Consider the following 12,760-nt stretch of genomic DNA (forward strand, 5'->3'; position numbering starts at 1 on the left):
TGACTGGTGACAAAGGTTTCATGAATAATATGAGCAGTGTTTCTGTCATTTCAATGAAAATTTCACATTAAAGTTGAAGTCACCATGTTTGCCAGAACTTCAGTATTACTGTGCCACCAGCTGCCTTGGTCTCAGAGTTGGATGCTATCCATAACTGCTGTTATCTGATTGGTTGGTAGCTTCTGACACAACAGTACATCACTGTTCCAAGAAGTGAGAAGCCTGCTGGGGAATTACTGGGATATCGGATCCCGTGGGCTTTCTCTTTGGGGTTTTGGGAGCAGCTCCTGCTGTATGCTATCTGCCACCATATTTTGAGAAGCAAATAGGAAAATCTCAGCCTAGATATCACTGGGTTTCACATTTGTTGGTCCCTTTCATCAGTTTTGATGATTTGGAAGAAATTGATACGGGTGTTTTTGTTTTGGATTGGTGTGCCTGAGAAATTATTTATCTTGTTTGGTAGGTGTCGTTGACATAGCTGCATTTAAATAACATGGTTGGAGACAGGCACAGGATTGCTAGCTCTGCTGCCCAAGTTGAGCCTCATCATTTACTTTCCACCTTTCAATTTTCAACCAAAATAAAAAAAAATGACTTAGAACAGTGGTGCTGCTGTGAAGACGGAATGTACAAGCTTTGTTTAGCACCCAGGGATGTCAGTCACCTTGTGGTTGAGAGCCAAATCAATGTTATGTGTCAGCTTAGAAGCCCTTGCCTGTATTTCGCAAGTCATTTTGGCACATATTTTGTTGGCATAAGATAATGTTATTGGAAATTGAGAAATGTATTTAATTGCTGCAAAGCTGATTAGAAATTAATACAGGTTGATTGTGATATTTTTCTTGACAATTTATCACTTGAAGCTGTGTCAGCCACCTAGTATAACACTGTGGTTGGATCCAACTAATTTACAGTCCAAAGTGACTTCAGCAATGTAAATATCCTCAAAAATTGATATCTATCATGTTGTCGGATGGAATTCAGATTTTAATGAGGAAGAATCTTTAGCCACATAAGATTTTCTCTGAAAATTCAGTGTATGAATGAGTAAAATGTGTTCAAATGCTGTTTTTATACATATTAAACAAGTGCACTCTTCTCTGCTTAGGCAGTTCCTCAGGATTGAGAATGAAGTGCATCCATTCTCATTAGATTCTGAGATGGCCAGTAAGTCCAAATCATGACTGCCATATGTGGGTACGGTGCTACTTGTAGAATCATGCAGATTGGAGGCTTGTGTGCTCTCTCAAGGGACTCAGCCTGACCACTGTGTATTAATGACTAAATCCTTCAATCCTTCCTGAATGAAGCTTCTATATTTTGGTTGACCAGAAGCTGGACCTCCTACGAATTGACAGATATGTTTGATCTGTTCATGGGGTACTTGAGGACAACCCTAAAGCACTTCTGTTGGCTCCCTGGGCTTTTCCTGACTCAGAGTTCTGTTTTGGGAGGTTAGTGTCCAAAAGGAATAACGCGTCTTTCCCAGGTAAGGTGGTTTTTGGTGATGAGCATCTCAGTGTTGAGACTGAGATAGTAGGAACTGCCGATGCTGGAGAATCTGAGATAACATAGTGTGAAGATGGATGAACACAGCAGGCCAAGCAGCATCAGAGGAGCAGGAAAACTGACTTTTTGGGCTGAGATCCTTCTCAACCCAAAACGTAAGCTTTCCTGCTCCTCTGATGCTGCTTGGCCAGCTTGTTTATCCAGCCTCACACCATGTTATCTCAGTGTTGAGACTGTTGGCTTGGATGAGAACACTGCTGTTGAGTAACAACTGGATCTAGAGGGTCTTATGAATGTACTGTCTATGGTACTTCTCCAATATATTGAGGTTCCTGCTGTAGGTTGTCCAAGTCTCCAAAGCATATAGAATTGTGAGGGCCACCAAGGCCCAGTAAAAATAACAGTTCATCTCATATTCCAGTGAGCCATTTGTCTCCTGGTACTACACCATACAGGTGTGGGTGAATTTTAAATCCTATGATTAGTTACTGTTGGCTATCATGCTATTAAAGCTCCTAAAATTGGCTTCAGCACTTTCTGCCAGAAAGAAGAAATCAACTAAAATTGCTCATTATCAGTTGATTAGTTGGAAAACTCAAACAAGATCAATCTTGACTGTAATGTCCATTGATTGATGAGACTCAAGTAGTAAAATGGAGTAGACAAAAGCTGCCAATACTAATGATTTCTGTTCATTCACTCCTTTAATCACCAGGCCACAGCATGATTGCCAAATGTTAATGGAAATTCTTTATTAAAATTGAAAATGCTGACTCAGTGAGTCAGGTGACAATTATAAAACAGAATAGAAAGGTTAGTCCCGTCACGTCAATCTTTTTTTTCCATCTTTTATCCTTCTAAACCATTGAAGCCTTCTTTCCTTTGCCAGGCTTTCTTTCTTCACATATCCCTGCAGCCCATTCTCCACCTCTTAACTCTTCACATATTGGCATATGAAGTTTGTTTTTGATTCCTCTCATTAACAATCTTCTATTTTCCTCTTAAGCAATTTGTGAGTGATTATATCAATTCACCTTTGTCTACTCTTTCATTACCCCAAACAAGGCAAATGGTTTAACTTGGTCAATGAAGTGCCTGTTTTTAGCTGCGATTTGTGCATGTGAGTCTTGATATTCTAAGTGTATAGGTCACCATTGGATAAAAATAATAGCTATACCAGGAATGTAATAGTATGAGTAAGTGTGTAATGCTGATTTTGAAAGCTCACTTCCACTTTTCAACAATGCCCTCCACCCAATGCTCGGTTTTAACCTTGTACCACTGGATGCAATGTTAAACACCATTAATGATTCTCCCACCAGCTCTGTTAAAGGTATGATGAAATGCTTACAGGTTAATTGCTGAATTATGTCTTTGGCTGGCTGGTGATGCTATTTTACATATCTTTGAACATATTCTACACTTTCTAAGTTTAAGCAGGAGTCTACAAGGTAGAAGTCTGGATGGATGTGCAGTATGTGAATACCTTTTAAATTATCGCGCTCAAAACATGACTTCTGGTTATGCATAACAGGATAGACTTCCCTCTAGCATGAACATGACTGGAAAAGTGAAGGCAAGTGTACACAAGCAGAACAAACTGCCAGAACAAAGAATAGGAGGAGGAAGAGAAAGGCACTTAGCAGGAGGCCATATCTGAAGAGGATGTTCAAGGAGAAATTACTAGATTTTAACTTCAGTAACAATAAGTGCACAAGATATGTTCAGTTTACAGAAGTTATGACAGAAATCCATCTACTTCTGCAGCACAAATGCATCCTTAAAACAGAACCACAGAACTGCCTGCGGCTGTGAAACTGATGGTAATTCTTAATTTGCATGACTCCTGTTCAGGCTGCTGTTGGAGACATAGACAACATCATGTATTTTTCAGTGCACTGAGCTATAGGCTAAATGAATTAATGAAAAACACATCCATCTGCTTTCCTCTTTCACAGACAAACAGGAGGAGCATGCACAATGTTTTTTGTTCAAATTGCTCACAAGTAACCCTACTGCCACTGACAATCCTTAATGAGCTCCCTGTAAAACTGACTGTCACGGAGCATGAAATAAACAGAACTAATCTTGAGCCCTCAAAACCAACGGACCAGATCTAGGCTCCCCATTTCTGCCAAATCCATTCACAGATGATGATGATCAATTAAACAACTAAAAGGAAAGTGAGACTTCACAAATATCACAAACCTCAAAAATGGCAGAACCCAAACAATCAGTGAAAATGACAAGAAATTCAATGACATTTCCATTGCTTAATCCTCCACCAACAACATCTTGAGTGTTACCATTGGCCAGAAACTGGACTGGGCCAGATATCAAACACTATGGGCACAATAGCTGATCAGCAATTAAGAATTCTGTAGTGAGTAACTCATTTCCTAATTGCTCAATGACTGTCTACTATTCACAAGGTGCAAGTCAAGGGTGTGATGAAATACTTTCCATATACCTGGAGGAGTGGAGCTGCAACTACACTCAAGAAGATAATACTGCCCTCTTAATTAGCATCCCATGCAGCATCTTCAATGTTTACTCCCTTCACCAGACACACACGGTAGCAGCAACTCCCAAGACTCCTTAAGCAGCATATTCCAGCTATGTGAGTTCTGACCCCTAGAAGAAGTGGAGGAAGTGCATTGGAACGCCATCACCAACAAGTTCCAAAATACATCCCACCATTCTGCTTTGGGCAATATTGCTGTTCCCTCGAAATCCTGGAATTCCCCAGCCCCCACACCTTGCCCACTCAAATGGATTGCTGCAGTTCAGAAAAGGAGCTCACAAACACTTGCTCAAGGACAATCAGAGATGGTCAATGAATGGTCGCCTAGCCAGTGATTCCCACATCCTGAAAATCATTTTTAATATCCCTTTATCCTCTTTCTGAGAACGTATCAGTTCCAACACACACACACATCCTGTCACCAAATGCAAATCCAAATATTGCTATTAACTTTTTGAACTGGATAACACATACAGAATTAATAACCCTTGTGCTCATCCTTGGTGCTTGTCTTCTGCATGACTTCAGTTTCCTCATGGCTCAGTGATCACAGTACAGACTGTCAGAGACTGCAGACTTCCACTGGGGAAGACTGCTTGTTATAATATTGCATAGATTCCAGACCAGATAGACAATGTACCTTTCAAACAGTCGGATGACATTGTGCTATGTGATTCTCCTGGTCTAAAAGTAGGTATAAAGGGACTATCACCTTGAGTAGAGGTTATTGTATTTTGAGTAACAGTAATAAGCCCAAATCCGAGACAATGGGTATGTCTGAGATCTTATAATGGTGTAGATAGTTAGTGTTAATAAATTTTAGGACATTTTTCTCAACAAGAACCCATCCTTCAATGTACATGCTACAAGGTCTAACAGACAGGGAACAGTCAGACCATATCATACTGGTTGTTCTGTTTTATCCAGGAACTACATCACTGCTGACTTTGGAGAATGCCTTTGAGCAGTTCTGGGTCTAGACAGCATGGTAACAATTCATCTTTTGGGCTGCCAACTAGTTTGCAACTTTCACACTGCTTTTCCTTGCACTTGTTTTTAATTTTTTTAAGGCGGTATTTCTGTTTCAATGTTTTAGAAAAGTGTCTAATGGTTTCCTTTCTGGGCCAAAGTTGAATGGAAGGAATTTTTATCCATGATATCTGTTTGGAAGAGATACGGACAGTTGAACAATTTTGGCTGCTGTTGTTTTTGTGTTGTTTTCTGTTGTTGTGTCTTGTAGATCATGCTGACTACATGCTGTCATTGTGGTTCTGTCAGCTGGGGAGCATAGCAGTTTTGGGATATTAGTAAATGAATTCAGACTTGAGCTGAAATGAGGGTGGTATCATTTTGGGCAATGTATTGTGTAATTGTAATGCTCATTATATTAAGAGAAAAACAAGAAGATAGTTAATTTGATCAAATAACTGTTTCATAAACGGTTGGCGACTTGTTGTCTATTCAAGCAGATGAATGTAATTACTTGGCAACTATTTATTATAGAACCCACCCCAGTAATGAATGCATACTCAACAATGAATAGGTCATCATGAGACCTTGAATAACTTATCAAAATTAATGGTCTTTTACTGAGAAAGGAATGAATGTACACAAAGACACAAATACCTTTAATTTTGTTTAATTAAACAAAACCAAGCCAACTTCAGGAACTAATAGAGTATATATGAACTACAGCCAAAAATAGGTTTTAACAAAGTTGTAATCTTCTCATTCATTTAAACATTCACTTAAATGGAAATACTAGATGAATAACTACTACATATACTTGCTTTTGCTGGAGGCTTCATATAATTGAGGAAGACATGTGGCATAATTTTTAACATCATGTTAGGAATTCTAAAAGATCAGAATTAGAACTCTATTGGTGTTGAATTTCTCATCAACCTCACCTGCAGACTGAAGGGTAGCAAGGCTGTCCCAAAGTATACCCATGCCAAAGCACAATAACAATATCATTCTTTCCACATTAAAAGCTGTATATTTTCCATTCCTGTAATAACTTTGATATCATGCAGCAATGAAATTACGATAAATTTATTTTGTCCATTATATTGTTACAGCGAATAGTTCAAATTTTCAGGTTAACTGTCCTTAAAATCACTGGAGAGAAATTCTATGCAAAGGTGTTATTGTGTTCATTACAGATCTCACAGGTCACTTGTAAAGAGATTTGGATTTTGTGTCATCATCTGGGGTTTATTTGTGGCACTTGGACCTGGCTTCCTGCACCAAATGGTTGGACTGTTCAATTGAAAGGGAAGATTTTTGATTCGGCAAAGAAGTAGACTGTCATGATCTACTCCAAGCCCTGGCTATAAGCAAAAGCCGTTTTCTGCGAGATTATTTTTGGACAATGTAAGCTATGCAGTCTTCATGCATCCTTAGCAAGGCTGAGTATTCAAGGCCAAGGTTAACTATTGTAGATGTGTATTTGAATTCGATTTGATTTATCCTTGTGTTACCAAGGAGGAATGATCAAGTTTCCATAAGCTTTTTCTCAGAAAATATGAAATCTTTAAAATGTACAAAACATTGTACAAAATCTAGTATGATAACATATTGAACAGACTACACTTGGTTTGCAGTTCAACACCATTAATTGTATGTTTTCATGCAGACAGTTTATTTACATGATAAATTTTGGTTTCAGCTAGAAGATAATAACCACAAAGGCTTATTAAGCGAAACAAACTTTGACTCTCAAGCCAATAAAATAGTAGATCTTGGTAAGAGGTGAGATCCTTCTGAGTTCACCTAACTGTACTGTATTGTCTTGCGACAATGAATATCAGAAACTTGGGTGGCTTAGAGTGCGTGTTTGTACAACAACCTGCCCAATTTTCTTACAATTACCCTGACCGAGGAGAACTGCATGAAGTCCTTTTCAGACATGTATTCTAACCTCCCGGATTCTCCAATATCCATTGCATTCTTCAATCGTACGCACAAAGAAAAAAATCTCCCATGTATTTTCCAGTTAAAGATCGTCATGTTCTAACAACGATCACATTCCCAACCTTGTTCATATCAAAAATTATTTTATTTTACGATGGTTCTACTCATACATTCTGCACCTTTTATATTTTAAATAAACTATGTATAGTTTACAGCGCAAAAAGATTTTTTTAACAGAGACATCGCAGCTAAATAAATCTTTGTTCTGGAGTTGGTTTTAAGCATTCAACATATGATTCCTACAGGTTATCATAATCACAGTCAAAATCTGTCATCCTGCAGATTACATATTTCCACTGACGGTCCCTGAAATTAAAAGTAAATAGCAAATAAATAGAATTTATTAAAGGAAAAGAACACTTATGAAGAGGAAGTATATATGCAAAATATTGACTAACATCAATATGTGGACAATTAATAATTCAGGATTAATTCATTCCCTTTGCTCTTTCCATGCACTGAATACTAGATTTATTATGAATTTGCCTTCAGCCACATTAAGCACTGAAAACTGAAGATGAACCTGTTTAGTTGCTGAGTTTTCAACTTTGCACTGATGGAATGTCTTAAAGAGGTAAAAGACATAATGCTGTGCATACTAATATCAAGCCTATCAACTAAGTTGGTAGGTACACAGAAATTGTTTACAAGAAACTGTGAGGCTATTGAAGCGTCAGCCTGGAGATCGTGACTTTAACACTTATTTAGCAAGTTACAATGCATCCAGTATCTTAAATGAATTACGTTTGCTCCCAGATGGTCTAGAGGGTAAACAGCAATGCAGTATAAGTGTGTCCAAAGTAGAAGGCTGAGTTCTTACTTTTTTTCCTCAGTTAACTCGCCATAATCTAAGGTTTATTATTCTACTATATAATCCCTTTAGAGAGGAGAAAATACGTCAAAGACCCTGAGCACATGTTAACCCTCTCTGAAGGAGGTGACAAGCGGGTGTTATAGACCAGATCATACCCCCTCAAAATATATTAAGAAGATAGCCTAGACCATATCTTTTTCTTATTTGAAAGGTAAAAGTAAGGGGTTGCATTCCAGATGCAAATTGATTGGTCAAACTACTCGACTTTACGCAAAACACATTATTATGCTACAGTTAAAATACAGACAAAATAAAAATAAAAGATTGGCTTAACTATAATTCTATTGAAATGTTTAACAAAATTATAAATATTAACTACTACTAATTAACGGTTCCAATATAGTGATAGCCAATAAACACACCTTTGACAAAGACTAATTCAGTAAAACAGATTGTCTGACAAGCAATTCTGGCAGGAGGAGGAGAATCCCAACTTTTAGCTGTAACAGAGAGAGGAATAAGAGCTTCTACATCCAGCTTCACCAACCCAACAACTGCAGAAAGCCAAACTAAAAATCCTGGTTCTGTGGGATCTTGACCGCATGCATTCAGGTTGCTTCTGTTGTTCCAATTTTTTTTTGAAAAACCCAAGGTCTCACAAGCTGTTGACTTTATTGGCTTTAAGCAGACCCCTGCCTCAACCTCTCTTTATTAAGAAAAGGATAAAATACACCTCTTTAAAGCCAAATTATCATCACACAAGGAGCAGAAATAATTGGGCAAGTCTGCCTTGGAGAATCTTGCCATCTTTTCAATTAAGTGCTGTGTGTAAAGATCTAGTGCAGATTTTCTTGATTCAATGGCAATTAAAAGCTGTAAGTAGTCATTTAATGGTCACTTAAGGTCCTCAACTTGCTATCTCTCCAATTACCTGCCCATATAGCAGGTGAGAAAAGGAGCTTGTTGCTGACTAGGTTACCAGGATGAGTTGCCTGTCAGGTTGAGGAATAGGAGGTGACCATGACCAAATGGCAAAATTTGCAAAGAATTTGCATTTCAATTAGAAAGACTTGTAGTAAATGGATCTGACAAGTTAAGGGTTCTGGGTGAATGGTGCTTTTGTTTCATAAACAGTCAGGAGTATGCATGACTAAGATATCTCTGCAGTGTTCAGACAGAAGTTATGATTTGTGGTTGCTTCCTTGTCCTATGCAACCTTTTGCTGAAAATGTAACAAATGTGTCCGTTCTTCAAGGTGAAAAGTAACGTCAGTGACCTGTTGATAGATGAGCTTCAATTATGTTGTAATAGTAAAGCCCAGCAGATGTGTAAGAGGCAGTAGCATTGTGGTGTAAGAATGCAAATTTTGTAGCCCTAGTTCACTGAGGTCAATTTATTGCTCAAGTAACATCTGATGGAGATGCCTGGCACCTTACCTTGTGTATGACAAAATTCCTCTCAGTGACAGAATTCTGATTTTTCATGTAGTTATAAGGGAGAATTGGCATTCAGCAAACACATAACACTTGCCCTATCAGAGAGCAGCAGATAATTCATGCTTGTGCAGTATTGGACCCATCTTCTCTTGTGCCATCCAGAGATCTCACATCTGCAATAACCACAATTCGGGCTGCTTTAGTCAGTTGGATGACTTCTGTTTCCATTCCTTGGAAATGATACATCTCTTCTCTCCCAAATGGCCTGAAGATTTTCTAGGGGACATCATTTCTGGAGTGTCTTGTTCACTCTGTGTTTGTCTCTGTCTCATGCTCACTTTGCGTGTGCCTCTTCTGTCATGTTCTCTATACCGTATGTATTTGTGTGTGTGTTTCTCTCGTACAGTGTCTCTTTCTCTCTCATTTGTTTTCTCACTCTGTGTGAATCTATCTGTTGCTCTGTGTGTGCATGTGCGTATGCAAGTGTGGGTGTGCATCATTCTTTCTCACTTGTTTTGTGTGTGTCTTTTTTCCTCTCTCATTGCTCCTTCTGTGTGTATTACTCTCTCTGTATTGCTCGCTCTGTGTATGTGTGTATATCTCCCACTCTCTCCTGCTCACTGTATGTGTATGTCAGTGTGTATCTTTCTCATGCCCTTTTTCTTGCTTGCTTACCCATTCACTCTGTGTGTTTATGTCAGTTCTCATGCTTGATTGCTGTGTGTGCATTTCTCACTCTTTTTGTCATACAATTCTGTGGCTACTTCCATTGCAAATCTCAGGTATCTCTGGCTGAAGTGGGAATGTGGTCTGGGAAAGCCCATATTGGTCAGGGACCTCTGTAGAGAGACCTCCTCCTCCCCTTAGGGAAGAGTTTCCTGTCTCTGCTCCAGTTACCTGTTATGATTACAGACTTACAGGCAACACAAGCATAGCCCATATACTTTCTGCAGCCATCGTAGGGGCAAGATGTCTTCCGCTGTCCTCCATCTATGCAGCAACCCTGCCATATCCAATAATTCATCACACTTCCAAAAACACTCCACAGTAGGTTCACCAATTTTATGATTGCAGAAGTAAGTCAGAAATACCTCACCTGCAAGGTTGATGACTGTCTGTTTAAATCAGGACAGTGAGAGAGGCAGGGTCCCTCGTGTGTTGAGTTGTAAGTGATTACTGCAACATTCATTGAAGTTGTGGGTCCACATTTGAAATGCATTCATCAAATCAGCCAGAACAATTGTGCTACATCAAAGATCTCCAGTGCATACACAGCATCATACCTGACATGGGATACTGAAGGAAGGCACTTCAAATATCTAGCAGCATGTTATGGCCAATTTTCAGTATCAGAGCTTCTGTAATGCCAGCACCAATGGCACGTGGAGTGTATTTTTGTTGCCTAATGGTTTTTTTTCTTCCAATTTCTCCCCTGCTCTTCAGAGGGTGGGGGGGAAGAATATTCATCTTGGCCAGTTGCAAAGAATGGGAGATACTGAATTCGCTGCTGTTGTACACAGTGCTGGATATTCAGTTTCATTGAAGCCAATGGGATGAAACATTAGGGGCTGTGTATCATGGGCAGCTGATACAATACTATCCATTTCACTCCTCTGTCTGAAAGTGGCATCTGCTCCAAGTATTCACCCTGGGGTATGGTTCCACAGCATACAAAATTAATTATTTTGGCAAGATTACTGTCACTGCATCATGTATGAACCCAGACCATGAATGTCAATTGATTATTTTGTTATGGGGAAATATAGGAGAGCTTGATGAAGCCCTCTCTCAACCTTCATTCATGCTTATTTTCTTATTGTTAGATAGTGATCAAGGTCATGAAGCTTGACTGATTTATCCTTTTTAATAGCTGACAAAATATTGAACGTTTGTAGCACTCCTGGTGCCATGAGTAAAACCAGCTGATTCAGCACTGACTGACTAGAAAATGAACACATGAGGGTTGAAACTCTACAGGTGTAAGGTCTACAGAAACAAAATAATTTCTCCTGGTTCTCCAGAGTTTTTATCAATCAATCAGGGGTACACTATGGAAATATCCTGCAATACCAACCTATGGAAACCACTAAAGGTGGTGCCTGCTCCTCTGATGAAATACCCATAAGTCTGAATCACCAAATGTCCCTCTTCTTCATATTGTTCAGGATAATCAGTAGTCAACCTTCAAAGCATACAAAAAAAAGCTTATTCCAACAACAGCATCAACAACTTATAATTACAAATTTGACAGAATGAAACATCCAAAGGCACTATGTCAGAGTATTACAAAACAACATATGATATTTAGCCACAATAGGAGATAGTAAGTCTGATGACAAAATCTTCAGTCAAAGAAGTAGAATTTAAGATATGTCTTATAGGAGGCAAACAAGGCAAGGAGGCAGAGAGGCGTAGGGTGCAAAACTCAGAGCTTACTGCTTCGGTGGTTGTGCCTTAAACCGCCTGTAATGAAGCAAATATGATTTGGAATGCACAAGAGGCCAGAATTAGAATATGACAAATATCTTGGAGGGTTATGGGTGTTTGTAGAAATTTGGAGATTGAGATAGTTCATAGTTGGAAAGGAAAAGACAAGCAAATGGATGCTTTTTGGGTGAATCGAACAAAGCAAAACCAAAGCCCTAGATTAGCAGCAAAACATGATTCAGGATGGCAAGATAATCAAATATAAATATGTTCTCAGCGAGGAAATTTGGCTTTCTCCTGTATCTTAGCCACAAAGTGAAGTTTTAGCATAGTTTCTAGATCATCTCACCACTAAGAATCATTTTTAAATCTGGTCAATGAGACACCAATCATAATGAAGGATATTTCAGATGTATAGTTGTATTCAGCCTTCTGTTTTCTTGAGATTAGATTAGATTAGATTCGATTCCCTACAGTGTGGAAACAGGCTCTTCAGCCCAAAAAGTCCACACCGCCCCTTGAAACATCCCACCGAGACCCATTCCCCTATAACCCACACACCCCAGAACACTATGGACAATTTAGCATGGCCAATCCACCTAGCCTGCACATCTTTGGACTATGAGAGGAAACTGGAGCACCCGGAGGAAACCCACGCAGACACGGGGAGAATGTGCAAACTCCACACAGACAGTTGCCCGAGGCTGGAATCGAACCTGGGTCCCTGGCGCTGTGAGGCTGCAGTGCTAACCACTGAGCCACCGTGCCGCCCATGTTTTGCATAAACGTAATGATCTTAATTTTGTCCATCTGAAGACACTTTCAAACTTCTATAGCTGAAAAAAATCTTTGATTTTAGTGTAGAAAAGGTCTATATAGTGGTAATCAATTGTGCTTATTTGTATGTTTTGTTTTAATAATATGAATTGTCTCCCTAAATGGAGAGTAATCATTAAGTTGGGTTTGAAGACATTCAGGGAGGTGGTGAAGTTGTGGTAATATGAATAGACTCATAGTCCAAAGGCCCATGCTAATGTTGCAGGATATGGGTTTGAGTCCTACCACGGCAGA

At 39.1% G+C, this 12,760-nt stretch overlaps 1 protein-coding gene across 1 annotated transcript in view; it reads right to left on the bottom strand.

The window, feature by feature from the left end:
- Positions 1-5,698: 5,698 nt before the first annotated feature.
- Positions 5,699-12,760, bottom strand: part of dpt (dermatopontin) — a 29,219-nt gene continuing 22,157 nt past the window's right edge. The window contains exons 3-4 of the mRNA XM_048540150.2: positions 11,337-11,444; positions 5,699-7,318 (exon numbers count right to left, since the gene is read on the bottom strand). Of these exons, the coding sequence (XP_048396107.1) occupies positions 7,252-7,318; positions 11,337-11,444 (175 nt within the window). The 3' untranslated portion in view covers positions 5,699-7,251. The remainder of the gene's footprint in view (positions 7,319-11,336; positions 11,445-12,760) is intronic.

This window comes from Stegostoma tigrinum, chromosome 12 (assembly GCF_030684315.1).
Source record: "Stegostoma tigrinum isolate sSteTig4 chromosome 12, sSteTig4.hap1, whole genome shotgun sequence".
NCBI lineage: Eukaryota > Metazoa > Chordata > Chondrichthyes > Orectolobiformes > Stegostomatidae > Stegostoma > Stegostoma tigrinum.